Source organism: Capricornis sumatraensis, chromosome 20, assembly GCF_032405125.1.
Source record: "Capricornis sumatraensis isolate serow.1 chromosome 20, serow.2, whole genome shotgun sequence".
Taxonomy (NCBI): Eukaryota; Metazoa; Chordata; class Mammalia; order Artiodactyla; family Bovidae; genus Capricornis; species Capricornis sumatraensis.
Genome location: NC_091088.1, coordinates 19,567,079 through 19,594,923, shown reverse-complemented (window position 1 = coordinate 19,594,923; position 27,845 = coordinate 19,567,079). Strand labels below are relative to the sequence as shown.

At 62.2% G+C, this 27,845-nt stretch overlaps 1 protein-coding gene across 1 annotated transcript in view; it reads right to left on the bottom strand.

Moving 5' to 3' along the window:
* ZFPM1 (zinc finger protein, FOG family member 1) overlaps positions 1–25,657 on the bottom strand; it is a 60,633-nt gene extending 34,976 nt beyond the window's left edge. Inside the window, exons 1-2 of the mRNA XM_068992780.1 lie at positions 25,618–25,657; positions 1,549–1,659 (exon numbers count right to left, since the gene is read on the bottom strand). Coding sequence (XP_068848881.1) covers positions 1,549–1,659; positions 25,618–25,657 — 151 coding nt within the window. The remainder of the gene's footprint in view (positions 1–1,548; positions 1,660–25,617) is intronic.
* Between the last annotated feature and the right edge of the window lie 2,188 nt (positions 25,658–27,845).

The following is a 27,845-nucleotide window of genomic DNA, read 5'->3' as shown; positions in this document are numbered from 1 at the left end:
CGCCCTGGGCCACTGAGGGGCTCAGGCCCAGTTACAGGTGTGGAAAGCAAGGCTCAGAAAGGGCCAGGCTGGGGCCAGGCTGGGGTGGGCGGGGCGGGTGCAGGCTGCAGTGCTAAGTGACTGATGGAGATGATGAAGGCAGAGACAGCCACGAGCAAGAGTGTCAGAGCCCAGGCCTGCGCCCCTCTGCTCTGCCCGCTGCCCGGGGAGCTGAGGATGACGGGAGCCCTGACCCTGGGCTCGAGTCCTGCTGGCCTGGCCTCACTGCAGGGGCCGGGACCCCAACGGGCTGCGCTGGGGAAAGGCACACAGGCCGTCTCAGAGGATGGGGCCTGTTGTGGTTATGCCGGGGAGACTCTGACACTGGCACCTTAGTGGGGTGGGGGTCCACACTGAGGAGCCCCCCCACCTTCTGTCTGGAATCTCAGTCCCTCAGTCCCAGCCCTACCGGGCTGTCTTGCTGTCCTTTTGCGTCCCACCCCAGGGCCTTTGCTCGGGCGGCTCCACACATCCTGCACGTCTGCTCACGGCTGCCCCCACCCATCTTGCCTTCACTCCCGGTCACACCACTCAGTCCTGTGACTGTCTCCCCCATCACACTACGGCCTGGGGGTGACTCTGGCTCTGTGCACGGGGCTTCATGGCACAGAGTGGGGATGGGAGTGAGGTTTCCACCCACGGCCAGCAGGGCAGAGGGGGTGGGGGTGAGGTGAGCAGGACTCAGAGCCCACCCCCAAACCTACTGACCACCCCCCAGTCTCAGGTCCCTTTTCTGGAAAACAGGGGTGAGGGCGCTGACCTCCCCCAGGGCTTCCACCTCAGGGAGGCCTCTCCTCCTGGGGGTCTCTGGGGCAATGTGAGGTCGTGGCTGGGCCAGCTTCGAGACCCTTCCAGGGGCCTGGCCAGAGGAGCCTCCTTGGTGTCAGTTAATCCACCGCTGGGTGTGTGTGGGAATCTCTCCTCCCAAGTCCTGTCCTCAGCTTTAGAAACGCATCCCCAACCCCTAGGACGCTGCCACCAGGAGGGCCCAAGGAAAGGGTCCAGGTGCCCAGGGTAGGGTGGGGAGGGAGGGAGCCGGCAGAGGGCTGGGGAGTCCACCTGAACTCAGGCCTAGGGTGGGATCCTGTTTGGGAGTTTACAGGCGGGGTGACCCTGGGCAAATCACTCAGCCTCTCGGGGCCTCGTTCTCTCATCTGTAAAGGGAGGCCCACATGTGCTGAGGCAAGCGTCTCTGTTTCAGAGTCTGGGAGGTCACTCAGAGCCCACGTGACCCTGACTCAGCCTGGACTAGACCCTCCCCCTCTGGCCTCGCTCTCCCCATCTGCGCCATGAAGGGCTCAGCTTTCCAGACCCCCATCCCCGACCCCCTCCACGCCTTCTCCTGGCCCTGCCGGGCATGACTGGCCCGCGGGCACTTCTCAGCACAACGCCCATTTCACACTGTGGAAACTTGAGTCCTCGGTGGGCACTGGCTCATGTGAAGTTGCAAGGATGGGGGGCAGCCTAGGGGGCCGGGGCCAGGCCTGCGGGGCCCACCGCCCGACTCACCTGGACTGGAAGGGCTTGTGGGCTCGGGCTCCAGTGCTGTGGCCTCCTGCTCTGGGAGGCTGGTGTCCGCGGCCTGAGCCTCTTCTTTGGCCTCCATGTCTCCGAGGGAACCTGTGGACACAGCCCCAGAGGAGTCGTGAGGCGCTGCCCCCTCACGGTGCACCTACCACCAGCCCCCTGGCCCTCCCAGAACTGGCGCAGCCCCGGGGGCCGGTGCAGCGGGGACCAGGCAGAGTCTCAGCCCCTCATGCGGCCAGAGGCCTCGAGGGGGTGGCCATGAGCAGGGCGTCCCCCAGGGATGCGCATACCCTGCCCCTGTACCCACCCCAAGCCCCGCACCAGTTCCCACACCTGGGGGTCACCCAGCCGCCCGCTCCCCAGGCCTGCCCGCTGGGCCCCCCAGGGGAGACATTGCCCTGGCCTCTGTGCGGTCACCCCCATGCCCGGGCCCCCTCCTGCAGGAAGCCCTCACATGTGGGGTTCCGAAGTCTAAGGACATGCCGAGGGTGGGCCCCAGGGCAGGAGGAGCTCGTCAACCCGATTAAAGCAGCAACGGCCGATGAGGCAGAGGTGGGCACACAGATGCCTGCAACCAGCCCATCATCTTCCCTCAGAGGCTCCTGTGGCAGGGTCGGGGGGCAGGGGGGTGGGTGGGCGGTGCCCCGCAGGGGTCTCCTGACAGCCGAGCAAGCAGCCTGACCCCAGACCACCTGGGAAACCTGCCGGGGGCCCCTACGTGCAGGCCAGGGTGGCAACCTCTGCCCCGAGGTCAGGACGGTGCCTGTGTAGGGGGCTCGAGACCTGTGGAGAGCAGCTGTCCCACCTCACCCTCCGCCAATCCCCCAGACCCTCGCCCCACCCCCTTCCTAGCTCCTCCTCCGGATACCTGCTCCGCCCCACCCACTGCTCGGCTGCAGCCCTGGATTCTAGCTCCGGGCCCCCACGGAGCTGTAAGGACAGGAGATGGGCCGGCAGGTGCTCACCTCTCGTGGCCGTGGGGCTCAGACAGAACCAGCCCCGGGTTAAACCCTCACGGCATGGTCTCTCATCAGTGCGCCCACATGGGAGGCTCCACAGCAGGCTGGGAGCACCCCAGACTCATGCCCCTGGGATGAATGGGCGGCCTGACCCTCTGTGACCTCCCCTGCCCGTGGGGTTGGCCGGAGCAAGAACTGCTGGTAGCCTTGGTGGGGTGCAGCACACAGGCCTGGGGCCAGCCCATTTGCCGGCATCTTTCTAGAAGTCCAGGTGCTTCGGCAGCTTACTCAGAGTGGAGAGGGGGCCCCGAAGCTGTGCGCCCTCGTGCAGATGGCAGGGACTTCCTGGCCTCAGTGGCCGGCTCCAGAGAAGGGGTGCGAAGCCCCTGCTTTCAGGGACTGCTGGGACCAGAGTCCTGGGGTTGGGCATTTGCCTCTCCCCAGCCCACTCTCCCACCCAGGTGGGCCTCAGCCACCCAGGGAGGCCCGAGCTCCTGGCAGCTCCATTTATGAAAGAACAAAGGCATCCGCTCGTCACAAAGCGTGACAGGAGCGTGAAGAAAGAGGCTGCCGGCCGCAGCAATTTATCCTAATGGCGCTAATTCATTCTAGCACAATTAATGCTCTGATAACACAGGAGACAATCGCCAACCAGCAAATGGCTCCAGGCCCACAAGAGGGATGTGATGGGATGTGATGCTGTGAATCGTGCCCCACGAGACCTTGGAGCTTCAGCTGGAGCCTCCCTGCCGCTGTGACACCCCAGGGGCCACCTGGGTCCCGGCTCCACCTGAGGGGGTGGGGGGGCAGGAAAGTTTCTCCACTGACTGGAGGGACACTGCTGCTTCTCCAAGCGCCCTGGGCCAGGAAAGACTCCACTTATCCCTGAGGAACCCTTTCTGCCCAGACACCCCAGCAGCTGGGCCAGGCCAATCCTTGGCCAGGCAGGCAGGGTCCTTGCTGTGTGACTTTAGGCAAGTTGCTCCACCTCTCTGCGCTCAGGAATTGTAATAGCTCCAACACTGCATCACAAAGCCTCATTTCATCTGTATGGAGCCGTGATCAGGTCCTGACACACAGTAAGTGTGGAGGAAACACCAGCATCACCAGCATCAACATCACACCAACATTAACAGTTGCGGACGCCCCACACCCAGCAGGGCCTGGGAAAAGGGGCCAGGGTGGGGAGGGGCACTGCTCCTATGGAGCTTCACGTGTCTGTGAGCCCTGCGCTCAGTATCTACAAATGTCTCCCCCTTAAGCCCTCCCTGGACTCACAGCCCAGGGGTGGAGGACAGTGGGGAAGGTGTGAATGGGGAGCAGCAGCAGGAGGCAGGCCCAGATGTCAGGCGCTATGGGCAAGTGCCTGGGGGCCTCCCAATGCCCCAGAGGTGAGCCCCAGTTGTGGCCACTTTGCAGGCGAGTCAATAGAGGCCCTCGGCCAGAAGCCCTCAACACTGCACCTTCCTGGCTGCTGCTCAGGCCTCCCCCACCCTGCCTGTGATCTGGGCTGAGGGTGACACCAGCCCTGTTGCCTGGAGGGGTGGAGAACTGGGTCCAAGGCTGAGCACCTGTCTGGAGGCATCCACGGGGGATGATGCTGGTCACCCGCGCTGGGCGCAGCCCCCGCTGCCCGGAGCCCCTCGGTTATCACGGCAAGCAGACGCCCCGTGAGCTGATCTGTCTCCTGCTCATTAAGCCGGACGCCGAAATGGAAATGAAAACATAATAGCTATTTGATTGGGGGTGAGATATTTTGCATATTGGCTTGGCGCTGATAGTGGAATTTCATCAACTCCCTTTTTTCATGCTTTAAAACTGAATTACTGAGACAGGCTCTGTGTGGAGGAACGATCCCTGCTCCTTCTAAGTCCTGGGCTACATGGTCCTCCTGGCTTTGATGTTGAGACAGCTAGGGGTCCTTTTGAATGACTGCCCAGAAGAAAGCCGGAGCTGGTGGCTGAGGGGGACAAAAGCCCCCGAGGTGGCCCCAAGGGGGCTGGCACAGAGTCGGGAAGTCCAGAGGCCCCGGGTGAAGCCCGCCGGCCCCTGCAGACTGTGCTTGCCCCCCAGGCCACTGGGAACATTAAGTGAAAGAATTTGGGCCAAGTCCAGTGGCCTCGCACCTGGACTCCATGCATGACCCAGGTGTGGGCCTTTCCCGAGACCCCCCACACGGCTGCTGTGTTATACAGTCATTCACAGCTGTGGGGCGGTCCTCTGTGTCCCCAAAGCACGGAGGAGGAGGGGAGGTGGGATTTCCTGACCCCACTCAGTGTTGGGGCCGGGGCCTGGTCATGCTCACAGGCCCACTGGCCCAGGGGAGGGGTGGACGCTGATGGGCATGCGACCCTGCTCAGGTCCCCACCTGTAGTGTGGCGGACATGAGCGCCCACGGCCTCCTGCTCAACCGCTGTTCACGTCCTCGTTCGCCATTCACTCATGAAACCTCCCCTGAGTCCACCTTCCTGCACCAGGCCCTGGGGACCCTGCAGCCAACACATGCCCCGCCCCCCACCCCCCAGGAAAAAAAAAATGTGAAAATGCAAGTGTGGCCACTGCCACCAAGGAGAGGTGGAGAGGCCAGTCAGGGAAGGCCTCCTGGAAGAGGTGACAAATAAGCGGTGATCTGGTATGGGACAGAGGAGACTGCCTGCAAGTGGGGCTGGGAAGAACACTCCAGGAGGAAGGAAGAGCAGGACTCGAGGCCTGGGCCTTATGTGCTGCCCACCCCTCCAGCCCAGGTTCCGCATGGAAAGCAGCTCGCGAGAGCAGCTTGTACCCGGGGCTGGGGTCACGGTTCAGTGAGGTGGTGTCGATGGGTGCTGAGCACAGGCCTGACTTTATTGCAAGTGTTGCTATGACTTCAGCTCCCCAGGGAGGGCCCTATGGGCTCCTCTGGGGGGTGATTTCATGGTGCACGGGGGAGGAGACTGAGGGGCACAGCAGAGGGAGGGGTGTGAGGAGCTGGGGGCTGGGCAGGGCATCGTGGGCAGAGGAGAAAGACTGCCCCCAGGCTGGTGGAAGGCCTGGCCCCCTGTCCCGCTGGCTCCGGTCAGCTGGCGGGCAGGAGAGGCATGGGGCTGCCAGGGAGAGACCCTGGCCTCTGGGCGGCACAGTGACCAGATAAGGGCCCGATAACAGAGAGAAAATAGCAACAGATTCAGACTTTCCCATCGCTGGGCAGCGGGGCAGCTCAGGCCACGGCGGGGACAGAAGGCGGTGGGGATGGGCCTGCTCTCCCTGCGGGGCTGTGCTGTGTCCTGGGGGCTTGGGCCATACTCGCAGACCGAGTAGGTCTGAAGCCTGACCCCTGGGGAGCCCGTGGGACCTCTGGTGACCTGCCCCCAGCAGGAGGGGCTCTGGCGCAGCTGTGTGGAGGAGGGAGCTGAAGCCCTGAGTGCAGAAGCTGCCCAGGCCCCTCGGGGCCACATGACCCCTCCTTCACCCCCAGTTCTCACAAGGAGCCAAGCCGAGTTGGATGGAGTGAAGCGAGTGAGAAGAGGAGCCCTTGGCTGGGACGGGCGAGCAGGGCGGGCCTGGTGCATGGGGTTGGGGTGAAGGGCAGGGCTGTCCCACGCCTCGGAGCCTGGGCAGGAAAGGGGCACAGGGGTAGGCAGCAGGGTAGAGACAGAGTCTCAGCCCCAGGAAAGGTCACCAAGGCCTTGGAGGTCCCATTAAGTCAGGACTTCTTACACCTCTGCCGACACTCAGCAGGGAGGTGGGTCCTGGCCCCCGAGCCCTAAGAGGCTCACTTAGCACAGGGGTACAGGCCCCGTGGAGGAGGCTGGGGGTCTGGGAGGTTCCCTGGGTGCCCGTGGGTCCTCTCACACCCACCCTCCTGCCAGGGGACCTTAGCCACGCTGTCCCGCCCCTGCCCAGCTGAGGCCTCCTCCTCCCTCTGTGAGATCCCCCCCCCCACCCCCAGTCCAGGTCCATCCTGCAACCTCACATTTGTCTGCAGTTCTCCCCAGGGTGGGGTGCTCTGATGCTTTACTGCCCCCCAGTGCCCCCAGTAGGGAGACCCCCGCCCCTGCTGCAGACCACTTCTCGGAAGGCGTTGCCGCAGTCGGCCCAGAGGGCTGCTGCTCCCTAGGCTGAAGGTGCGCCCACAGCTGCGATGATGGGACAGCTCCCTGGGAATGCAGAGTGGCCTCTGGTCCTCTGGAGGCTCGGACTGGGAGGGGCGCACACGCCCCCGCGGTGACCCTCATCAACCGAGGATCAGGCCCCACTGACAGCCAGGGCGACCACAAAGAGGATGTTGGAGAGAGAATCTTGGCTTCTTCGAGTGGGCAGCCTGCCCTGCGGAGGGGACAGTGAGGAGCTGAACCTCTGTGCGCTGGGGGCCTGGTCCTGGTGCGCCCCACCCCCTGACCTGCCCAGGAAGGGCATGGCCCTGGGACAGATGAGACAGGGGTGGTCAGGGTGACTCCTGCTAAGGGTCAGCAGGATGGTGCTCAGGCGCACCGTGCACTGGGGGGCTCGTGACTCCTTGGAGAGAAGCAGGTGTGGGCGAGGGCCGCCCTCGGGCACAGCCTCCCCCCATGGCTGTGGTGGGGCTGTGGTGGGTCACCTGCCTTTGCTTCTAGGCTGCAAGCTGCACTTGACCTCCTAGCCCCCGGGCATCCAGACCGACCTGGAGGGTGCTGGTGGGCACAGTGTCCCCAGTGAGCCAGGCCCAGGCTGGCTGCTGTCACAACTCACTCTGGGTCACTAGACAGCAAGAAGGGACTTGGGTGCTCAGAGCCGAGCCCAGCAGGACCACACTCTCTAGGAATGGGGGCCCCACACTCCTAGGAACAGAGTGCTGTGATCTACCCCAGCTTCTAACAAATTGAAACATTGTAAGGAGATACCCTTCGCATTCAGTGACACTCGTCCTTTAGGCATCACTCAGCTTTTGGAAGCCTGTTCATTTAAAGACATGTTTCCCTGGTGGCTTAGAGGGTAAAGCGTCTGCCTGCAATGCGGGAGACCCGGGTTCGATCCTTGGGTCCAGAAGATTCCCTGGAGAAGGAAATAGCAACCCACTCCGGTACTCTTGCCTGGAAAATCCCATGGACAGAGGAGCCTGGTAGGCTACAGTCCATGGGGTTGCAAAGAGTTGGACATGACTGAGCGACTTCACTTTTCCCTTTTCCCTGGTGGTCCAGTAGCTAAGACTCCATGCTCCCAAAGTAGGGGGCCCGGGTTTGATCCCTGGTTAGGGTACTAGATCCCACATGCCACAACTAAGAGTTCACAGGCTGCAGCTAAAGATTCCTCAGGCCACAGTGAACAGGGAAGATCCCGCATACTGCAAGTGAGACCCCTTGCAGCCAAAGGAAAGAAAGAGAACAGGACAGTCCTACGTAATTCAAATGAAACCCAGGCCCCCGTGGCTCAGGCTCATGCAAACAAATACTCCAGCAGCCCAAATGCCCACTGGCTTCTCCCCAGAGCTCCGCAGGGGTCAGTCAGGATCTTAGCCCCTTTATGGCATCGGCCACTTTCTCAGTCACTTCTGCACCCCCAGCCGACCCAGTGCCTGGCCGTCTGGTCCTGATCCCAGCTTCCTTTTCCCCATGCCCAGGACACCCCCACTTGTGTGCTGACTTCCTCACAGGAGGTCTGCAGCTGGGCTCCCAGCTATGGAGGGAAGTCCTGGGTGCCCAAAAGGCAGCAGAGGGGGCAGGCGGGGGGTGCAGAGTGAGCCCAGCAAGCACTCCTGGGTATCCCCTGTTCCCCAGACCCGGACACGGGAGCCCCGGACATGGGAGCCCCGCTGTCCAGTGTAGCTGCTGAGCCTGGGGGACCACCTTAGCCAACTGGTCAGCTCCCCCAGCCTCTCTCTCGGGGCTGTCAGCACGGATGCTGAGTGACTGTCTCCACCGTCCCTGGTTCCTGGTGATGCTCACCCAGAACCCCCATGGACCATGGCCCACTGCAGTCACACCAGTGCCTGCCGGCCCGTGGCTCTGGCAAGGCGGCACTGTCTCCTCATGGCACACTCGCTCCATCACCCCTCCTCTGTCTGCGACCCAGCACCCTCAGCTCGGGCCCACAGTCGTTGCTCAGGGACTCTGGTGACCACGTGATGGATGGGGGAGGGGAACAGGCTGGGGGCCACTGGGCCCCCAGGAGAGGAGCTGGGGCACAGAGGTGGGGCGAGGGGGAGCCTGAGCCTACTTGTTGGGGGGGGTGTGACCAGGGAATGAGCCCCAGGAGCCCTGAGCATGCCACCTGCCCCCACTGGCAGAAGATAAGCTGGCCGGCCCTGACTGGGTCTCTGAGGCCTGCTGAGTGGGGGGCTCCAGGCAGGCAGGAAGGAGCTGTGGGAAACAGGACACCAACACCCACGGGGCCCTGTGCCCAGCCACCGCCACTTCCTCCTGCAGCCAGCCCGGAGCAGATGGGTGAGCTTGAGGGGTTTAACTGCCCCAGCCTGAGGACCGTGACTGGACCCCTCCACACACATCACCCCTCAAGGCTGCACTGGGCAGGCAGGACCACAAGCAGTTCTGGGATCTCTGCCAAGCAGGAGCAATGCCACAACCATCATGACCCTTGTAACGACCCTTGGTGTGACCCCATCCTCCGGGGAACCAGGGCACAGAGAGGTAAAAAAACTTGCCCAAGGCCTCGCAGCTGGGGGAGTGGACAGGCTGCCATCTAATCTCCCTTCCAGAGCCTTGCATTCTCCCCGAGGCCCGTCCCGCTCAACCCGCTGTGCCTGTTTGTAGAGACAAGGGGCCACTCGCGGACCTGGCAGAGCTACCATGAAGGTGGGCACGCAAGGGTTTTTCAGGAGATAAAGATGCCCCCTGGATGGGGGTGTCCTTCCCAGGAGCACTGATTCCACCAGGCCTGCCACATGTTGGGTCAACTGTGAGCAAACAGGTCCAGACTAGGGACACACCTCGGATACCACGAAGGGCCAGGAAGGGTGCAGGATAAAGAATGGTGGGTGGGTATGGAGTGGTGACCAAGGGCTTCTTGGAGGAGGTGACATTTAAGCTGTGACCATGAACAGGGAGAACTGCCCATGCAAAGTCCCGGGATTGGGGAAGAGTTTGGTGATTTGGCTGCTGCAGCTGAGGATGGAGCACCAGGCCGAGAGAGAGGCGGAGAGGCTGGCCAGTCGGGGTTTATTCTCAGCACGGTGGGACATAGAAGAATGTGGACGCTGGACTGCAGGAAGGACCCCAGGGTGCGGCTGCAGTGGCCCGGCCGCCACCTCCTCAGGCTGGCTCCAGGTTCTTCCCTGCCCTGAACCTGTCCCGTCTCTCAGATAAGGGCCAGAGGGCTGGTCCCCCACCTCGGTCCCTGGGGGCAGAGGCCCAGGCGGGCGAGGCAGAGAGAAAGGGGAGGTGGAGGAGGCGGGAAAAAAGCGCAGGGCCTGAGAAAGCCCAGCCCGGCTGATAGGGGAGAGATTGGTTTCAGCCGGAGTCGAGCCTGCCAAGTCTACATCCTACCAGCGGCCTGCACTTACTCAACATTCATCACTGCTGAGCTCGGAAACTTTATCAACACTAGAGGTTGGCGCCATCTCTGGGCCTGGCCACTCCCGGCCCTCCGATGGGCCCGATAGCCGCTGATAGATTACGCGAGATTGTTTCACTCTGGAGAACCGATTACAAACGCTCCTGGGGGAGGGGTGCAGGCCACGTGGCCTGGGGGTGAGGGTGGGGCGAGGGCCAGGGTTTTCCAGAATGCACTGGCGCGTGTGGCAGAGACCCCATGGATGACTGGTGGAGGGGAGGAGGGTGTGAGGCCACTCGGGTGGGAGCAGCGGCCAAGGCCATCGCGCGTGGCAGGGCGACCGATGCTGTGGCACAGCCGTGAGTGGGCAGGGGGGCCGGGTAGGAGGGGACAGGAGGAGCGCCCGAGGATGAGGACGGGGCTGCGGAGAGATTCTCTCCAGATGGGCCGATAAGGCTGACAGATGGGAGCGGGGCTGCGGCTAATGGAGCCGTCGCCGCGTAGCCTGCGTCAGACGGATAGAGGCAGACTACTTTCCGGCCGGGGCTCCGTGTGACAGGCCCTGCCATCTGATCGGGGGCTGGAGACCTGGGGGTCACGGGCTGGGTGCCGAACCCTCCTTAACTCTCACCTCTGGGGGCTGCAGCCCCAAGGGGCCCATGGCCAGGCCTGCCCCCAGGCACGACTGCCTCGGTCCCACACTGCAGAGGGCCCTCTCACCCTCTCACGCCCACTTGGGTTCTGGGTTCCATTCATGCCACGGCCCTGGAGGGCGGGCAGCAGGTGTCTCCTCCTCCAGGCAGGCCCTCCGGATGCTCGGAGAGCCAGGACCAGGACCAGCATTGGGCCTGTGAGACTCCAGTGTCCAGACTCGAGGCCAGTGCTGTGGGTGTCTCTCCAGCACCTGGGGATGGTGTGCAGCGAGGGAGGAAGGAGCACAGTCATTTGGTTGGGGGGCCTGTTTTCCTGCTCGGTGTGCCTGGTCAGAAGCAGCCAATCCCCTCTGCCCCCACCACACAGAAGGGGAAACTGAGGCCTGAACTGGCGGGGATCTGGGGCCCACGGGGAGTTGGTGGCTGTGCAGGGCCTGAGCCCCGACCTCCTGGCCAGTGCACCCCTAGTCCCTGTGGGGCCTGGAACCACAGCATCCAGGAAGCTGGCGGCAGGGACACTGGAAGGCCACTCACCACCCTGAGCCCAGCTCCTCAGGTGTAAACTGGAAGTTAACCATCAGTCTCAAGTTCACAGATGAAAGGAGGAGGCTGCGGGGGCTAGGAGACTGGGTGGGGGAGTGGTCAGGGTTCAGTGGGACAGAGCCTCGTTGGGAAGATGGAGAATTTCTGGAAATGGACAGTGGTAATGACTTGTGAATGACTTACTGCCACTGAGTTACTTGAAGTGGATAAATGGTGTTTCATGTTACGTGAACTTACCAAGCACAGACACACACACACATACATGTGGTCTGCCACCTACGACCACAAACAACAGTGGAGGCTCCCTGAGTGCCCATTCCCTGCCTTAGAGATTCAGACACACACCCCTCCACAGCCTGCCGCACCATGCTGCCCCAGGCCACTTGCTAGCTTGGGAGACAGGCCGGGGCTTGGCGAGGTCTGGGCCTGTGTCCCTGGGTAGGGGCTGGGGATGCTGGGGAGGGCATCAAGTCCACGAGGGTGGTTGGGTGTGCTGACCGGTCCTGGGCAAATCTCTGTGGCCAGCCACGGCCCAGCCCTGCTGGTCTCTTCTAGAGGGGCCCGGCTCCACCCCCTACAGCCAGCAGCCTCTCCCCTCAGCCAGCTCTCTCTCCCTGTAGGGCTTGCCTCTGCTATTCCTTCTGCCGGGAACGCTCTTCCCCACACACACCGTCCACCTCTGCTTGTCTCTTGTCCATCCCTGTCTGTTCCCGGGCGTCCTGAAGCAGTGAGCCTCAGCCCTGCCCATGACCCACGTGTCCACATCCCAAGTGGCCATGACCCACGACAGCTCCCTCTTCCAGCTGTTTCCTGGGTTTACTCTGCTCCCCTGGGACAGAGGCGCTCAGCTGAGGGAGCATGTATGGAGTGCCTGTTGTATGCCCTGCACAGTCAGGGGAGACAGAGCAGCTCTGCCGCAGTCACCCGGCGGCACTCCAGTTCTGGTCCGAAGGCCCCCTCCCCACTTCCTTCTCCTTGATCTCAGCCCAAACTCCTTCCCTCCTCACCTCTCTGCTATTTTCCACTTCAGCATTTTTGAAAAACGCCCACGCCTGTGGCTGCTTTTCAGGTCATGGAGCGCTGTGGGTGCTGTGGGAGCCGGGGGGCCTCAGCCGGACTCTGGGCCCCATCTTGCCAACGAGACATCCCAGGGGATGAGACATCCCAGGGGACGCAAATTGCCCTCAACATGCTGAGAATTCCCCAAAGTTTCTTGACTGCTTCCTAGAGACACAGTCCATTGTCATGTAAATTTCTACGATGGGAGCTGTGGGGAACCCCAGTTTCCAGAATATACTCAGCCACAGACAGAAGAGGAGCCCCCACCCCAGAAAGGGTACTGTGTGGGCTCTCGCTGTGTGGACAGGACAAGCCCCAGGGAGTGCACAGACACTCTGGAGGCAGCCAGGCCAGGTCCTTCTGCTTTACGGAGCACTTGGCAGTTTTGGCCAAAGGGTTGGTCTGTGACGATTCAGGATGATGCCGAGGTTCCCGCCTCCAGCCTGGGGCTACACGGAGAAGGCAGAGTGAGAGTCCAGATGAGGATCCCAGTGGGCAATGCGGAGAGAGAGGGGGCAGCTCGCACCAGGTCTGGAGGTGCCCCAGACACATGCCACATGCAGTGGCGGGGGAAGCTGGCCGGCCTTGAGCTGGCCCGCCCTGCTCTTGAACTCCATGTTCCCATCCAGGAGTCAGGGCTGGCTGCCCTGATTCCAGGAACACCCAAATCCTGGGCCCCCAACTCAGGGTGTGGGGGTCTGGGCTCTGTGGGTCAGCAGATCACCCAAAGGCCCGCCTGTCCATCCCCCTCCACGTCCAGACTAATGTGAGGCCTGGACTGGGGTTTCCAGCACTGAGGAAAGGTCCTGCCCAGGACAGTATTCCCTATACTAAGGGCTCCCCTAGAGGAGGCCCTGCCCACTCTGAGGCCGCTCCTCCCACAGTGCTCAGCCAATCCCCGGCGCTCAGTCCTGCTCATTTGCATGTCGCGTTTCCATTGGCGGAGGACACACAGGTTAGGATCTTGGTTACCTGATTGTAGGGACGGGCCGGGTACTGGGGGACCCGGCAGGTTGGAGAGGGGGCTACCTCTGGGGGAGACTGTCTCTGCCTGGCCATTCTGGGGAGCCTGAGGGCTAAGGGCTGGGGCTCTGATGGGGGTGGGGGAGCAGGCTCTAGGCAGGATGGGTGGGTGCTGGGCTCAGGGTGACCTGCCTTAGCCTCAAGTCTGGGTCTCAAAGGGCCACCTGCTGCATAAGAACTCTGGTTATGGAGCGGGCTCTTCCGTAAATCCTCGTGCTCCTACCCATTACAATGACTCAGAGCAGGAAAGATACCTACCCAAGGTCACACAGCCAGGACACAGCAGCACAGCTGGGACCTCACTTCCAGTCTGGCTCCCACCGCAAGGCTGAGTCCTTCCCTCCAGGGAGGCCCTCTAGGGCCAATTCTTATTTTTAGCTGCCTCGTCTTGTCTCTGGGAGGGCTATACTTTGGCTTCCTTGCAAAGTGGTGACGACACTGATGATGGTTTTACGAGGACCCAGTCCCCAGGCTTTCACCTTAGATCTAGTGACACCTTGTTTGCGGCTCTGAGTTGCAGGGTGGTGGGCTCACGGGTGTGTGCGTGTGTGTGAGTGCGTGTGCACAGGCTTTGTTCCTGGCATTTTGGTGGGTGAGATAAGAGGAAACAACAGAACCGCTGGGAGCGGCAGGCAGATAGATAACGAGATAGGGCTGCTCTACCACCAGGCCTATCTGCTCGTATCGCAGTTCCCTTTTCTTTCTTTCTGCTTGGGGGGCAGGGCGGAACACACCCCCACCCCACCCCCACGCTGGGGCCTGAGCTGGGGGCCTCCTTCTCAGGCACACTCCCTCTGTATCTTTAACACACCCAGCGCCCAGGCCCGGAGCCCCCGGCTGGAAGGGGTGGGGGTCCCCAGGGTCAGTGTCAGCACTGAGGTGGGTGACAAATGCAGGGGAGCACCCGCTCTCAAGAGAGAACCCAGTTCGCTCTCATCAGCCACGCCAAAAGGGCCCCGAGGAGGCTGACCCCCATTCTAGGATGAAGGAAGGGAGCCCGGAGAGATGACACGGCTGTGCTGTGCTGGGGCCGGGATCTGAACCCGGGCCCCGGATCTGGAGAGTGGATACAGAGTTCCTTCCTTGAGAAGTCCTGCCAGCCCCGGGAGGGTACGGCTGGGCGGGCAAAGGGGCCCTCAGGGAGATGACCAGAGAAGCCACTGACTCCCAGCCCAGTGCTTGCAGGGCAGGCCTTAGTGTCTTCAGCCTTGTTTTTGTAGACGTAGAAACAGAGGCTCTGGACACGGAGCTGCCTACGAACACAGCGATGGGCAGGCTGGACCTCCTCCCCACCCCCACGTTCTCTCTGACCCTGGTGAAAGCAGAGGGTCCGAGGGGAGGACTGCTGGGCCCACAGGACAGACGTTCTGGAACCCCCGGGCTGCTGTTGAGAGCACCCCGGAAGGATGCTGGCGGGATGGAGGAGGAGGTGCCGCCAGCAGGGAGGCTTCGGGGACCCTGGCCCCTGCAGGCCCCCAGGGAACCCCACGTCCAGCTGCATGGGACCCAGGATGCTCTCCCTACCTCTCTCCCTCTCCTCCCTCGAAGGCCGAGGAGGCTGTAGTGCAATCCTGCCTGTCGCACGGGTGAGGAAGCAGTGAGTCACCTGCCCATGCTCCCCACACCAACCCGGGGGCAGGGTTCAAACTCAGATACCCCCCCCACTCTGGGCCCCCTCCCCCACACATGCATCCATTTTACTGGAAACAGCTGACTTCCTTTAGAATACTGAAACGAAATAAAACCCAATGACAAAAAGAAACCAACTTTGTCACCAAAGGAGCCTATTTTCTGAGGACAGATGAAATGACCCCCAAGTGTAAGCAGGAGCAGTCACCCCGCTGTCCCCCACCCACTCTTGGAAAGGACTGTGCGGCCCTCACCCTCTCTGTGCCTGGGCATTTTCCCCCAATTAGAGGACGGTCCCCTTAGGGCAGGTGGAAGCCCACGGGTGCCAACATCCCCGAGAACCTACAGGATGGAGACCCAGACCTTGAGCAGGCCTCTACCTCAGGTCTCTACAGTTCCCTCCTCTGCTGTGTGATCTTGGCTGGGTTACAGAACCTCTCTGAGCCTTGAGTCCGCCAAGAAAAAAATGAGGTCAGTGGTGCCCCTGCAGGATGTTGGGAGGATGTCATAGGAGAACACAGGTCACGTCCAGGCCTGATGTGCAGCAAGCACTCAGTGAACGGAGCTGTCAGCTAACACGGGTTCCACTTGGATGGGAAGTGGGGAGCCCCTGACCCACCGAGAAATGTCACTGACTGTCCTGTCTGGCCTCCTGCCTCTAGGATCTCATTTCTCAAGAGTTGCTTAAAAAATAAATGCAAAGAGGAGGGAAGACGGCCAGCTGCCCTGCGCCTGCCAGGAGCCCCAGGCAGCCCCTCTGCTGGTTTTCTGCGTGGAGAGGGCGGGGTGCCTGGCTGCCTCTCCCCACCCTGGCCCCTCCCCCACGACTGCCACATCTGTCCCTCAGCTGGAGGATTAGCCCCATGGCGGCCCTAATCGCGCTCATCGCACCATCAGCGCTGGATCTCGGATCAACTGAAGGAGCCAGCTTTATCCAGACAGACACGGAGATAGCACCGCAGCCCTACCTGGGCGCCAGCTGTCACACGCGGCAGCCGGCGGGCCTCTGAAGGCAGGGCAGGGAGACAGCTGCCCCTCTGGGTCCCTCAACATTTACGGGGTACCTACTGTATAACCAGGCACAGCCTGTTCCAGGGGTCGGGGAGAGACAGCAGAGACCCAGACAGGCAAATTTCCCACATTCTCACCCCACACCTGGCCCACTGGATGGGGGAGGACACTGAGGCCCAGAGATCTGTCCCAGGTGTTATCCCAGGCGTTGGCGCCAGGCGGCCAGTCTGGACGCCCAGCTCTGGCGAGGAACTGGTGAGGGCCCTGTCCCTGTGAGGGCGCCCCTTGGGCCTCACGCCCCCCAATCCCACTCCTGCTGTCCTGGCCCCGGGACACTGTCTTCACACAGAGGCCTGGGAGGTGCAGGCCAGACACGCCAAGGTTCATGGCCTGCCGGGGGTGCCAGGAGAGGCCGGGAGAGATGGCTCCCACCCTGCCCACCCTCCTCCCTACCTTCTTTTTCAAAAACATAATTTATCTGTGTATTATCAAGAAATCCAGACACTTTAATCAGTGAGCTATGAAGTCAGAATTTCCATTCTTATCTGCGGGAGGAGTGGAAATGGAGGAGATAGCGCGGAGGGATCGCTGGTGGGGAATGTTAATGGGTGGAGAGGCTGGGCTATTGGCCACGGAGACGCCATATCTCCCCCATTATCAAGGCCGTATCTCCCCAACCATCTCGGCGCGGTAATGGGGCCAGTTCAACTTTCTGAGTTATCACAGGAGCTGAAACCTGCGCCTGCCAGAGGCCTGGACCAGGAGACAGTTCGGGCAAACCAGGCCTGGGCCGGCAAAGCCGGGATGGAGAGGAGGGCCTGGCTGGGGCCCCCGGGGACCCCTGACCATCAAGGTCCCCGCAGTGAGTGGAGGGGGTTCCTCTGCTCTCTGGGAAAATGTCCGGGTTTCGTAGAGCAGAACATAGACATCCTGTGAAAGAGGGGAAACTGAGGCAGCAGGCTACCTCAGGGTCCCAGTGGGGCTGGGTGGCGTTGGCCCTCCTGAGCCACACCAGGTCTATGACATGAAAAGGGTGGGTGTGTGGAGGCATGGCAGGGGGGGACGGGGTGCGGGCAGCCTGCCCTCCTGCCTGTAGCCCTCAGGGTCTCCACCCCACCCCCAAAGCCTTCTCCAGGTCCCCAACCCCAGGCGCAGGAAGCATCAGTAATAAAACAGCCCTGGTGGGCTCTGCCCCTGCCAGTCCTGATCTGGGGTTCGGGGTATGCTCAGCATGGCCCTAAAATGTTGAGGACTTGCCACCTGCCTGCAGGTCCCGATGTGGGACACCCTGGGGGATGGGGCACCAGGGCTCATAAACAGAACACCTCTGCCCATTCAGAAGCAGGGGTCCCCATGGCCACTCACTCCTTGGGGAGCACTACAGCTGAGGTGTGGAGCAAGGGGCTCACCTGGGGGCCCTGTGTGACCAGGAACTGCCCCAGGCGGGCTCAGTCATCAGATGCCAGTGCAGCCCTGGCTCTAGTCTCCCTCCTGCAGCTGGGGGATGGGCTGCGGGCTCTCTGGCCCAGGAAGGGAAGGGACTGGCCCAAGGTCACAGACCCAGCAAGGAGACCACAGCTGGATGCTCTCTGGAACTGCAGGAAGGCCTCAGTTTCCTGGACTTGAACATAGTGGCACCACACCCAGCAGGGACAGCTCTGGACTGGGACACCACGACTGTCACCATCCTCTGCTCCCTCCAGGGTGGAAAACTCGAGCTGCCGTCTGGAGTATGACCTTTCAACTCTCTAAGCCTCAGTTTCCCCTCTGAACACTGAGCTAACTGATGAGCCCAGGTTGTGAGCTCACGGCTGCAAGATTTGGGCACCCAGCAGGGGCATAGTAGGTACTCAGCTAACGCCTGCTGTCATGACCAATGCCCACACTGTCACTGGTCTCAGGATGAGCTTAGGGCCCCAGTGAGCGGAGGTCACACGGGGAGGCTGTGGCTTTCTCTCTCATTGCATGGGGCCGAGTGCCTGATGCCAGGGCTGCCTGAAGAACAGAGGGGTGCTGAGAAAGCAGCAGTGCCCTGGATAAGCCTGTGGGAGCCCATGAGGGCTTGTTCCAGTGGCGGGTCCTCGGAAGCTCTTCCCCGCTGCCCACCGCAGGACGGAGCCAAGACCCCATCTGGTGGCCCCTCCCCCTCCCGCTCCCGCTCCCGGAGATTCCCAGGACTCCACTCCTGCTGCATATTTCAGGGTGGAGAAAAGGGAGACTAACGCAGGAGGCTGCGGCAGGTGCACGCGGCAGGTCAGGAAACCTGGATGGCTCTAAGTGAGACGCCAAGAGGAACTGGCAGGAAGCAGGGCAAGGGAGGTGGGAGGATGTCGTCCCCCTCCTCATTTTAACTTTGCCAAATGACACAGACGACGCAGGGGCTCTGGCCCAGGCTGGACCTCTGCTGTCTGGTCTTGCCAGCCTCACTGCCCTGTGAGCTCAGTATCACGGTTCTACTGAAACCTTGCAGGGAACCGAGGCTGGGGGCTGGGGCTGGGCATGCACCCAGCCCAGCATCTCCATGACATCCCCGCGCTGCAGAGGTGGAGACTGAGGCTCAGGAAGGCAGCATGATGTCTGTGGACCTGCAGAGCCTAAGAGCCCCACCCCCGGGGGTGCTCCTGCTGCCACCCGCCACCTGTATGCAGAGCCCTCACCGTGGCCGGCCCCTCCTGCCCAGGGTGCAACACACACCCCAGTTCTGGGGGTGCCCAGGAGCTGGCATGGGGTTACACAGACTGCCCCTCCGATCCCCTTTCCACATCCTTCATGTCCTGTGTGACCCTGGTGCAACCACCCATCTTCTCTGATCCTCCATTTTCTGGTGCAAAATGGTTTGAGAACCCCAGCTGAGTCTGGCTGGCTGGGTCTCTGTCCCTGGACCAGCCTAGGGGCCTGGGCCAGGGCTGAGCTCCAACTGTGTGGGGCTCACGGAAGCTCACATCACAACCATCACCTCTTTCACGGGAGCAGAAACCATGGCTCCCCAGCCAGCAGGCCCAGGAGAGGCAGAAGGGAGGAACAGAAGGGGAGGGGAGGGGCCTGCCTATCTGCCCGGCTCTGGCCCAAGGTCAGCCACCACATTCCTGCCCCAGCGGGCACTGCCTTGTCCCAAACAGAAGACCAGAGGAGGGGGAGGTAGGGCTGGGCCAGGAGGACACAGGACAGCTCAGGAGGGCAGGACGGGTGGCTGGTGGCTGCATGGGCACTGTCCAGAGAAACCTGGGCCCACCTCTGGGGTCCAGAGACCCCAGCTCCTGGGTCACAAGGTCTTGAGCATGTCACTGCCTCCCAGAGCCTTAGTTTTCTTGCCTGTAAGATGGGTCAATCCATAAGGCTGATGATTGTTAACATCAGGTAAGATACCTGGGCTGGAAAGGGACTGAGGGGGTCTGAACCAGCCCTGTCCTGCAGTCAGAGCACATGGCCCATGGCTCACTCTCAATGCAAAAAGTAATACGTGAAGGAAAAGAAGGCAGGAGGCAGGACTCTGTGTGACACATCCAGCCCTGGGGAATTCTGGCAAGATATCAGCACCGCAGCCATCAGCTCCCAAGGCTGCCACATCCACCCGGGACATGACCCCGGACAGCACTTAACATTTTGCATCTGGGATCTCACGGACCCCACATACAGTCCCCAGGAGAGGGTGCTCTTATGAAGCTCCCACTTCAAAAGCAGAAACTGAGGCAGGAGACAGGCCTCTGCCCACAGGGTCACAGCAAGGCCAGGACTCAGGCCATGTGGCAGCTCACGCAGAGTCAAGGGCTGGCCGGTGGCCTGGATCTCAGAGCGCCCATGCCCTGCTGTGGGGCACTGGGTGGGGTGGGGTAGAGATGGAACCCCTGGGACCCGGAGCAAAAGGGTCCTATCCTCAGCCCGCATGGTGGCCTCAGGGACGACTGGGGTGGGTGGCAGCAATATGCCACCCAGCAACAACAGCCCCCCTCTGATGTGGGAGCAAGGTGTGCCCCAGACGCATTGCTCATCACCTTTGTGTCCCAGCCTCGCGAGAGCACATTCACACTCCTTCCATAGATAAGAAAACACAAGGTGCCTCCTGAGGCCCCTGGGCTGGCGGCTGTGATGCTGGAGCTGAAGGCAGACCCACAGGGCTGGAATGGAAAGTTGGGGAGCAAGGCAGGACTCAAGGCCCAGCCTCTTGCCATCTTCATCAGGGCACTGGACTGGGATGTTCCCATTGAACCAGGAGGCAAACTGAGGCAAAGGTGGGACACCACACTGAAGTTGAACAGGTACCTTCGGCAAGACCCTGTTCACTCCAGGCCTCCAGCTCCTCATCTGTGAAGTAGGTACAGGGACGCAGGAGGCCCTAAGGTCCTCTCATTTGGCCACCTGGTCCCACAGCCCTTCAACTCTGGGCTGGCTTGGTCCAAACCCATCCAGAGCTCAGGCAGGGAGGGGAAGAGGAGGTGGGAGAGAGGGGGAGGGGGGTCGGGGAGAGAGGAACGTTGTTGCCAACTGCCTAATGCAGCCCTTCTCTGACGGCAAAACCTCAGCTCAAAGAGGGCAAGTGATACCAGGTTTGTACAGCCTGGGCAATTGCTTGGCAAGCTGTCACTGGAATGGCTGGAGGGAAAAGGCTAGGCACGAAGAGGAGTGATGGGAGTGGGGGAGGCTGGGGTGCCCACTTCCTGGACAGGGTCCTTGTATGTGTTTAACTCTCTGGAGACAGTTTGGGAAAAGAGATTTGTCCCTCATAGATAAACTGGAAACCACAGATCTGACTTGACCAATGGACCACAAAGATATCTCGGAGAAGGGGGATGGGGACGCTGGCAGCTGTCTGAGGTGATGTGTATTTCATGTCGATGCCCAGGGACCACCAGTGTCATCATCCCTATTGTGCAGATGGGGAAACTGAGGCCGAAAGGGGGTAAAAAAGGAAGCCAGAGAGAAACCCTCCAAGTCTCTGCTTGAGCCCAGGCCCCTGTGAGGGGTCAGCACTGTTGGGGGCTGGCCCTCCCCTCCTCACAGGACCACACACACTGCAGCTGAGAGCAGCTGAGTCCTTACAGGTGGGGCCACCTGCCTCCCGTTGCCATAGTCGAGGACATGGAGGCCCACTTGGCAGGTGTTGGCTTTCACTTCTACAACCCTCCTGGGGCCAGGTCACTCCTGCCAGAGTAGGGAACAGCGGGCAAGGTCCAGAGAGCAAATATGTGATGGTGGCCTCAGTCTCCCCCTCTGTGAAATGGGGACAGGGCTGTTGCAGGAAGGGGGAGCAGGGCCAGGACGACCGATAGCATGGTGGCTGGTGGGCAGGAGCCAGCCAGGCGCCCAAGCACTGCCCAGCCGGCCTTCGTGCGGGGCCAGGCCTGGGTCTATTTGGGGTGGGGGGGGGGTGGTGATACCCATCAGCGAGGCAACAACTGCCTCCAGGAGGAGGCCTGTCGATGGCAGATAGGCTGCTGGGAGTATTATTCACGAGCCCGTCAAGCCCCAGGAACGTCTGGTTGGCATAGAAACAGGAGATAAGGGGTACAATTAATGGCATCGTGTTCCCTCCTCCTTTCTTCCCCAACTGACCCATTTAAATCCCTGGCGGTGCTGGTGCCATGCTGGGCTCCCAGTGACCTCTGGGGAGGGGCTGGTCAGGTGGGCGGGATGAGACCAGGGCTCAGGCCCCGGGCAGGGCTGGCTAATGCCTCCTGGGAGCCCACTCCTGTCAACGTGAACATCTCAGGAAGGAGCCGGAGACTTGGCAAGGGCAGGGCTAGGGAAAGACTGCTGGGCACCTCTACTCCCAGGGGCCCATTGCACAGCTGTGGAGACTGAGGCAGGGAAGCCCAGAGGCAGACAGAAGTGAGGAACTGTGGTTCCTTCCTCCTCTGAGCAGTGTGCTGCTCAGAGCAGGGCCACACTGCCAGCCTTCCAATCCCAGCTGCCATTTCCTTGGGTGAGAACTTCTCTGCACTTTGGTTTCCCCACGAGGTAAACGGTAAGAACGGGACCCGCCAGAAGACACCGTGTGGCCTGGCTCAGAGTGAGTAGTAGCTACTACTGGTATCACTGTTACTGCCTAATGAGCAAAAGAGCTGTCTTCCCTCAGACCCAGGGATGCAGGAAAACCAAGAACCACTTAGAGCCAGTGTGAAGGCCCAACCTTAGGGCCTGCAAGCCCAGCCCAGGTCACAGCCCACCAGCTGGGGCTCCAGTCAGAGGCAGCTGTGTAGCCAAAGCCCCCTCTCTCCCTGCTTCTCGGCCATCATGGTGCGGTGGTGGGCGTTACAAGGTGGCCCCTAGAACCAGGTGACTCCCTCGGCCTCTCACACTTGGAGGGGATGTGCATGGCTCTGTGAAGATGATCCCTCTTAAGTTCCAAAAAACTGAGATAGGGACCACCTCAGCCCCTTCCGGCCCCACCCAGGCTCTCCCTGGAACTAGCTCAGCCAGAAGACTCTGCCAGCCCCCAGGTGGGCGTTGGGCTGCTAGGGGGAGCGGGTAGGTAGCTTAAAGCTCGGAGTGAATGAGTCATCCTGTGACCACCAATAATTTGCTTAATCAAACTCTGAGGATGTGTGAAAAACACCCCCACCTTCGATGGAGTGGCTGCTGGGGCATGGACCGGCTGCTGGGGCATGGACCGGCAGGGCTTCTTCCAGGAGCCCCTTGCCTGGCTGTCCTCGGTTTCCACTCGCCATCTGGAATCATGGCCCCCGGGGGCCCTCCCACTGCAAAGGGGCTCAGCACCCCCAGTCTGACCTGGGGGCTTTCCATGTCCCCACTGTTTAGAGCTGGAAACTGAAGCTAGCCCATTGTCCCTGGAGGCACCCCCATGCTAGGCTCTTTCCTGACCCCTGCTGGAGGTCCCCCCCTTGCAGGCAGAGCCCCATCTGCCCCCTCCCCCATTTCCCACAGTGCTCACCCTCTGCCTCTGGTTAGCTTGCCCCACCTCTGGTTCCCAGGGCAGTAACTGTGACCCGTGCTTGCATACAGCAAGTGCTCAATCAAGAGCTGCTGAATGAATCAAGGCAGATCCACATAGACCTTCCCTTCTGATTTTCAGGACTCGCTCAAAAAAAGCTAGTACACTGGGCTCCCCCCAACCTCAACCCGGCAGTGGAAGCCACTTTGATTCTTTTTTCAAAAAAACAACTGTAAGCAGGTTATATACCTACCACTTGCTAGGAAGACCCCCAACCCCAACGTGACTCAAGGGGGGAAAACATCCTCTCTCCTTCCGCCTCTGACTGTATCTCACACCATCTAATAGGAATCAGGGTTGGGTGTCCCCCACCTCCTGGCCGCTGCAAAGTCAGTTTTCTTTCATTTTGACGGACTGTACCACCCGCAGGGGGAGGATCAACTTCTTGGCAATGAAGTGTGTTTGGGATGAAAACTCGCCCAAACGGACCCAGGCACGCATGCCCTTCCACTCCTCCCCGGCCTTCGGAGGACCCCACTGGCCCCAGCCGCGCCGCCCCCGCGCTGTTGTTGCCTCCAACCCTGCCGGGCCTGGTGGCCGTAGATAAGGCCTCTTATCGCTGTTGGAGATCGCCATCCAGCCGACCGGCCCGGCGCTTATCTGAGCTCCCATCGACCAGGGCGGGAGGAAACCTCGGCGGGCCGGGGGCGCCGGGGGTCCCTAGCTGCGCTCCGCCCTGTGTTCCCCGCCAGCGCGGCCCGGCCTATCGTCACAGCCATCTGGCCGGCCAAGGCCGCGCTCCCGCCTCTCCCTCCCCCGCTCCCACGTTTGAAGTTAATAAATGGGAGCGCCTATCGCCTCCGCCATCGGTTGTGCGCCTTATCAGCGCGGCACATCTATCTGCGCGCGGAACAAAAGGCGTACAGAGGCGCGGGCAGCTGCGCCCCGGCTTTGGTGGGGGCACGGGGGAGGCGCCCCAAGCGCTCGCGCCCCCCCCCCCCAACTCGCGGCCTGGTCGCAGGTGAGGCCAGTGGAGCGGGCATACAGCTGCGAGGGCCCGTACGCACAGCCCGGGGCAGAGGGCGGGTGTGCGGGCGCCGCCGCTTGGTGACAATCAGCGCTCGCATCTTAACGCACCTAGATCTGCCCGGGGGTGGAGGCGCCCCGGGCCGCAGGCTGAAGGGACGGTTCCCCAGCTCCACCTCCTAGGGTCGGCTCCCTCCCTAGCCTGGTTCCCGGTCGCACTGAAAATGGACAGCAGGGCTCGCCCTCCCACCCGCTTTGGTCCCTGTCCATAACGCGCTCCGCTCAGTCCACCTAGCCGAGCCCGGGCACTCGCCCCGCTCTGGGCCTTATCGGCGCTGGCATCGGCTCCCAACCTGCAATCTCCCTGCCCGCGTTATCTGCATTTCTCATCACGCTGAAACACAGACACACGCACACACGAGAACAGACCCAACAGAGGCACACAGGGGAGGAGGGGAAAAAGAAACCAGAGAACCAGCGCAGATCGGGACCTGTGGGTGGTTTTAATACTTGAGTTGACTTGATAGAAGGCGACTTTCGGAAAACAGTCCCGCTTACACGCTGAGGAATCAGGTTACGGGAACCCGGATTCACGCTTGCCTTCCCCCGCTATGGGATCTGATCTGGGGACTAGACACTCCCCCCAGGAGTACTCACAAGGGGTCTTGAAGGCAGAGCTCACGTGGACAGAAGAGGTAGTGCTCAGGAGCATGGGGCTGGCTACCTCTTTGCCTCCTGGGCAGCCCCAACGACTTGCCGGTCTGGCCCGGGAGATGTAACCCAGGTAGAAAGCCTTGAGCCCTTGCCCTGGCTGCAGAGGCGTGAAGTTATTATTGGCGTGGGGTGGGGATTCGTGCTTCCTGCGCACTGCCCTCTTTCAGCCGAGTGGCCTCAAGAGTTTAGGGCACTCTTATCGTTGGGGTAGGGGGTTGGGGGCTGGGCATCAGGAGTGACTGCCTGGCCCCCCTGGGGAATGGCCTTTGGTCCCGATGGGGGAGAAACTTGGACGCCTGGCCCAGGACTGAGTCCTGGGAGACCCCTCCCTGACTAGGAGCAGCCCCTCGGATAGAAGGTGTGTGACCGCAAGTCTAGGAGCCCAAGAGCCCCTGTGGTTCTGGGTGGGACACAGGGAGAAGGCCTCCAGGAGGCTGTCCCCGGCAGGGAAAGCTGTAGTTGGAGACCTGGGAGACAGGGCTGGAGCCCAGCTCATGGGCTGTGGTAGCAGCACCCCTGACCCCCCCAGCCAGGAGGTTCTGTGACCAGAAGGCATGGTGGTGGGCACCCGCGGTCTCTGTCACTTGGCCTGCACTTCCACATGCCCTGGGTGCCCCTTCTCCCTCTCAGGTCTCTTTCTCCCTCTAGATAGAAAGCCTGGGAGAGTCAACCGCGCGAGATAAGATCACAATTTCAGCCCGTCCCGACAGAGCGATCTTATCAGGATGGGACTTGCAGAATGGAATATTTTAAACTTTATCTGAGCCCAGATCGGGGCCGCCTTATCGCTGCACCATCTCTGGGATGCGGGGGAGGGGCAGGCCGCGAGGTGGCCGCGCCCCCAGCCACCCCGTTCCGGCCCTCTGGGCGGACACCCCCTCCAGGCCGGACCCCCGGTGCTGGAGCCCAGACGCGGGGGCCCGGCCCGCCGGCAGAGATTAGATTACGGCGCGCTTGGCACACAGCGCGGGGGGCGCGGCGCGGGGTGAAGGTCGCGGGCGCCGCGGGCAGAGCGAGGCGGGCCGGGGGACCGGTAGGGGGGGCGGCGGGGGTCGGGGCCGGCGGGCAAAGTTTGACTCACGCTTGATCTGCCGGGGGTTGCTCTGTTTCCTCCTGGACATGTCTCCGGCGCCGCGCGCCCTCCCGGCGGCCGCCTCTAGCCCCTGGTGGGCGGCGGCGGGCGGCGGGGGCGCGGCGGGGCCGCGGGGCGGCTCATGCCCACGGCCCCTCGGCTCCAAGGCCGTCCCGGCTCGCGCCCCCAGACCGCCGCGTCCGGCCCGGCGCCGCTGAGGAGGCCGGAGTATCGGCCCTGCTGTGCGGCCGGGCAGACCGCCGGGGGCGGCGGGCGGCGGGCTGCTGCCGGCTTCTCCGCTCCCGCGCAGACGCCGCCGCCGCCGCCGCCGCCGCCGCTACTCCGCTCTTCTCAATGGAACCTGCGGGTAGCGCGCGGCGGACCTGGCGGCCTCTGCCTGGGCGCTCGGGGCGTGCGGGCGGGGCGTGCGCGTCACGGCGCCGAGCCTCCGGGCCCGCCCCGCCGCTGGCCCCGCCCCCGCCGGGTCCGGCCCTTAGCCCCGCCCCTCTCCCCGCCTCCTGACCCTCCTCTGGCTCCAGTCCCGCCTCCGGCCTCGCCCCCAGCGCCGCGCTCCGCCCCCGCCCGCGGTGCGCGCGCCGGCCCCCGGGGCGGTCTTGCTTCCTCGCGGCCTTGGCCTCTCCCCGCCTCGGCTGACCCCGCCCCGACACCCTGGCTCGCCCTGTCGCTTCCTCGCTGAAATGGTCCCGCCCCGCCTGCTGGCCCCGCCCCCAGGGAGCTGGCCCCGGCCCTGGGTGAACCTGTGGCCTCCTCCACACCTCTTTTGGCCCTGCTGCTTTGTCCCCAGGCCTGGCTCAGACTCTGCGACCCAATACACTCCGCCGCTCCGAATCACCGCGCCCGACCGGGTTTAAGCTCTCTCTGGACCCCCCCTCCGATGCCAGCCCCGCCCCCAAGCCTGACCTGACCTGGTTCGGCCCCTAAACTCCGAGGCCCCGCCCAGAGCACGCCACAAAGCTTGGGCTCCACTCACCGCTCCATCACTCCGCCCCGCTGCTCTATAACCCCGCCTTCAGGGCCTCTGACCCGCCCAGAACTCCTAGGCTCTGCGACCACCCTCCTCGGCCGCCGGGTAGGGGACAATGAGGGCCGGGTCAAGCAGCCCGAGGCCTTGACGTCCCACATTGCCTGGGACCAGACTTGGAGTGTGGAGCCGGCTCTGGCACGGTGGGGATTCCGCCCAAGACTGGTGGAAGCAGCATCCGCGGGGTTCGCCACCTTCGGTGACCATAGCCCCCAATGGAGAGCAAGGGACTTCGGGCCCTCCTCCCTTGGGCTCAGATCTGGCTGGAAATCCGGGAGGCCGCAGAAGCCAGCGGCCTGTGCCTGCTCCCCGCCCCCCCCCCCCCAGAGAAGCCCGCAGGCGTTGCTCCTCTGGGTCTCTCCTTCCCAGGCTGTGCCTCTCCAGGACGCCCCTGCTGGAGGCCCAGGAAGTAGAAAGGAGCGAGGTTCCCAGGGTCAGTACTGCCTGTTCCAGCCGTGGACACGGAGGCCAGCCCTTCTGTCCTTTGGAATATGTTCATGGGATCCCAGAGGCCCCCCACTTTCCAGGAGGCTCAAGGTCACACAGCATCAGAGTCGTCCCTGGGAGCTCAACTGTATTCCTTTAATATTCTTGGCCTGCATTTGGTGCCTGCCCTCACCCCGCAGTCCCCAACCCCATATTCACAAGAAATAGGAAGTTAGCAGGGGCCAGAGGCTAAGGGGAAGAGCTTTGCAAACAGGGTGTCTGGATGCCTGTCCGCAAAGCTGGACCCACCCACCTGATGGGAGGTGATCCTCACAGTGATGACTGGGTGCTGAGCACTCTGCCCTGAGACCCCCTCATTCTGACTCCTTTTGCCTTTGCCCTTCCCCATAGAAGACGAAGAATTTGCCCCCAGGACCTGGGCACTCTCCCCTGCTGCTGCTGCTCTCAGGAGGGCAGGAGGTTGGCAGGTGGGGCAGAAGGTTGAGGTCCCCCCAGGATAAGCCACTGCCCCCAGACAGGCCAGAACACTGAGGCCAGGAGGCCAAGAAACCTGTCCGGAGTCATGAGCTTGCCCGCTCTTCCCACTCCCTGCCCAGACCCAGTGGGTACAGCCTTCCTGCAGCTGCCATGGCGTTGTACCCCTTCTCTGTGGAGTATGCGGCCCATAGTTGACTGCTTCACTCAACTCAGGGCTCCCACTATGTCTGTCAATGAGACAAGGGACTCCACCTGTCTGGGTTTCCCATTG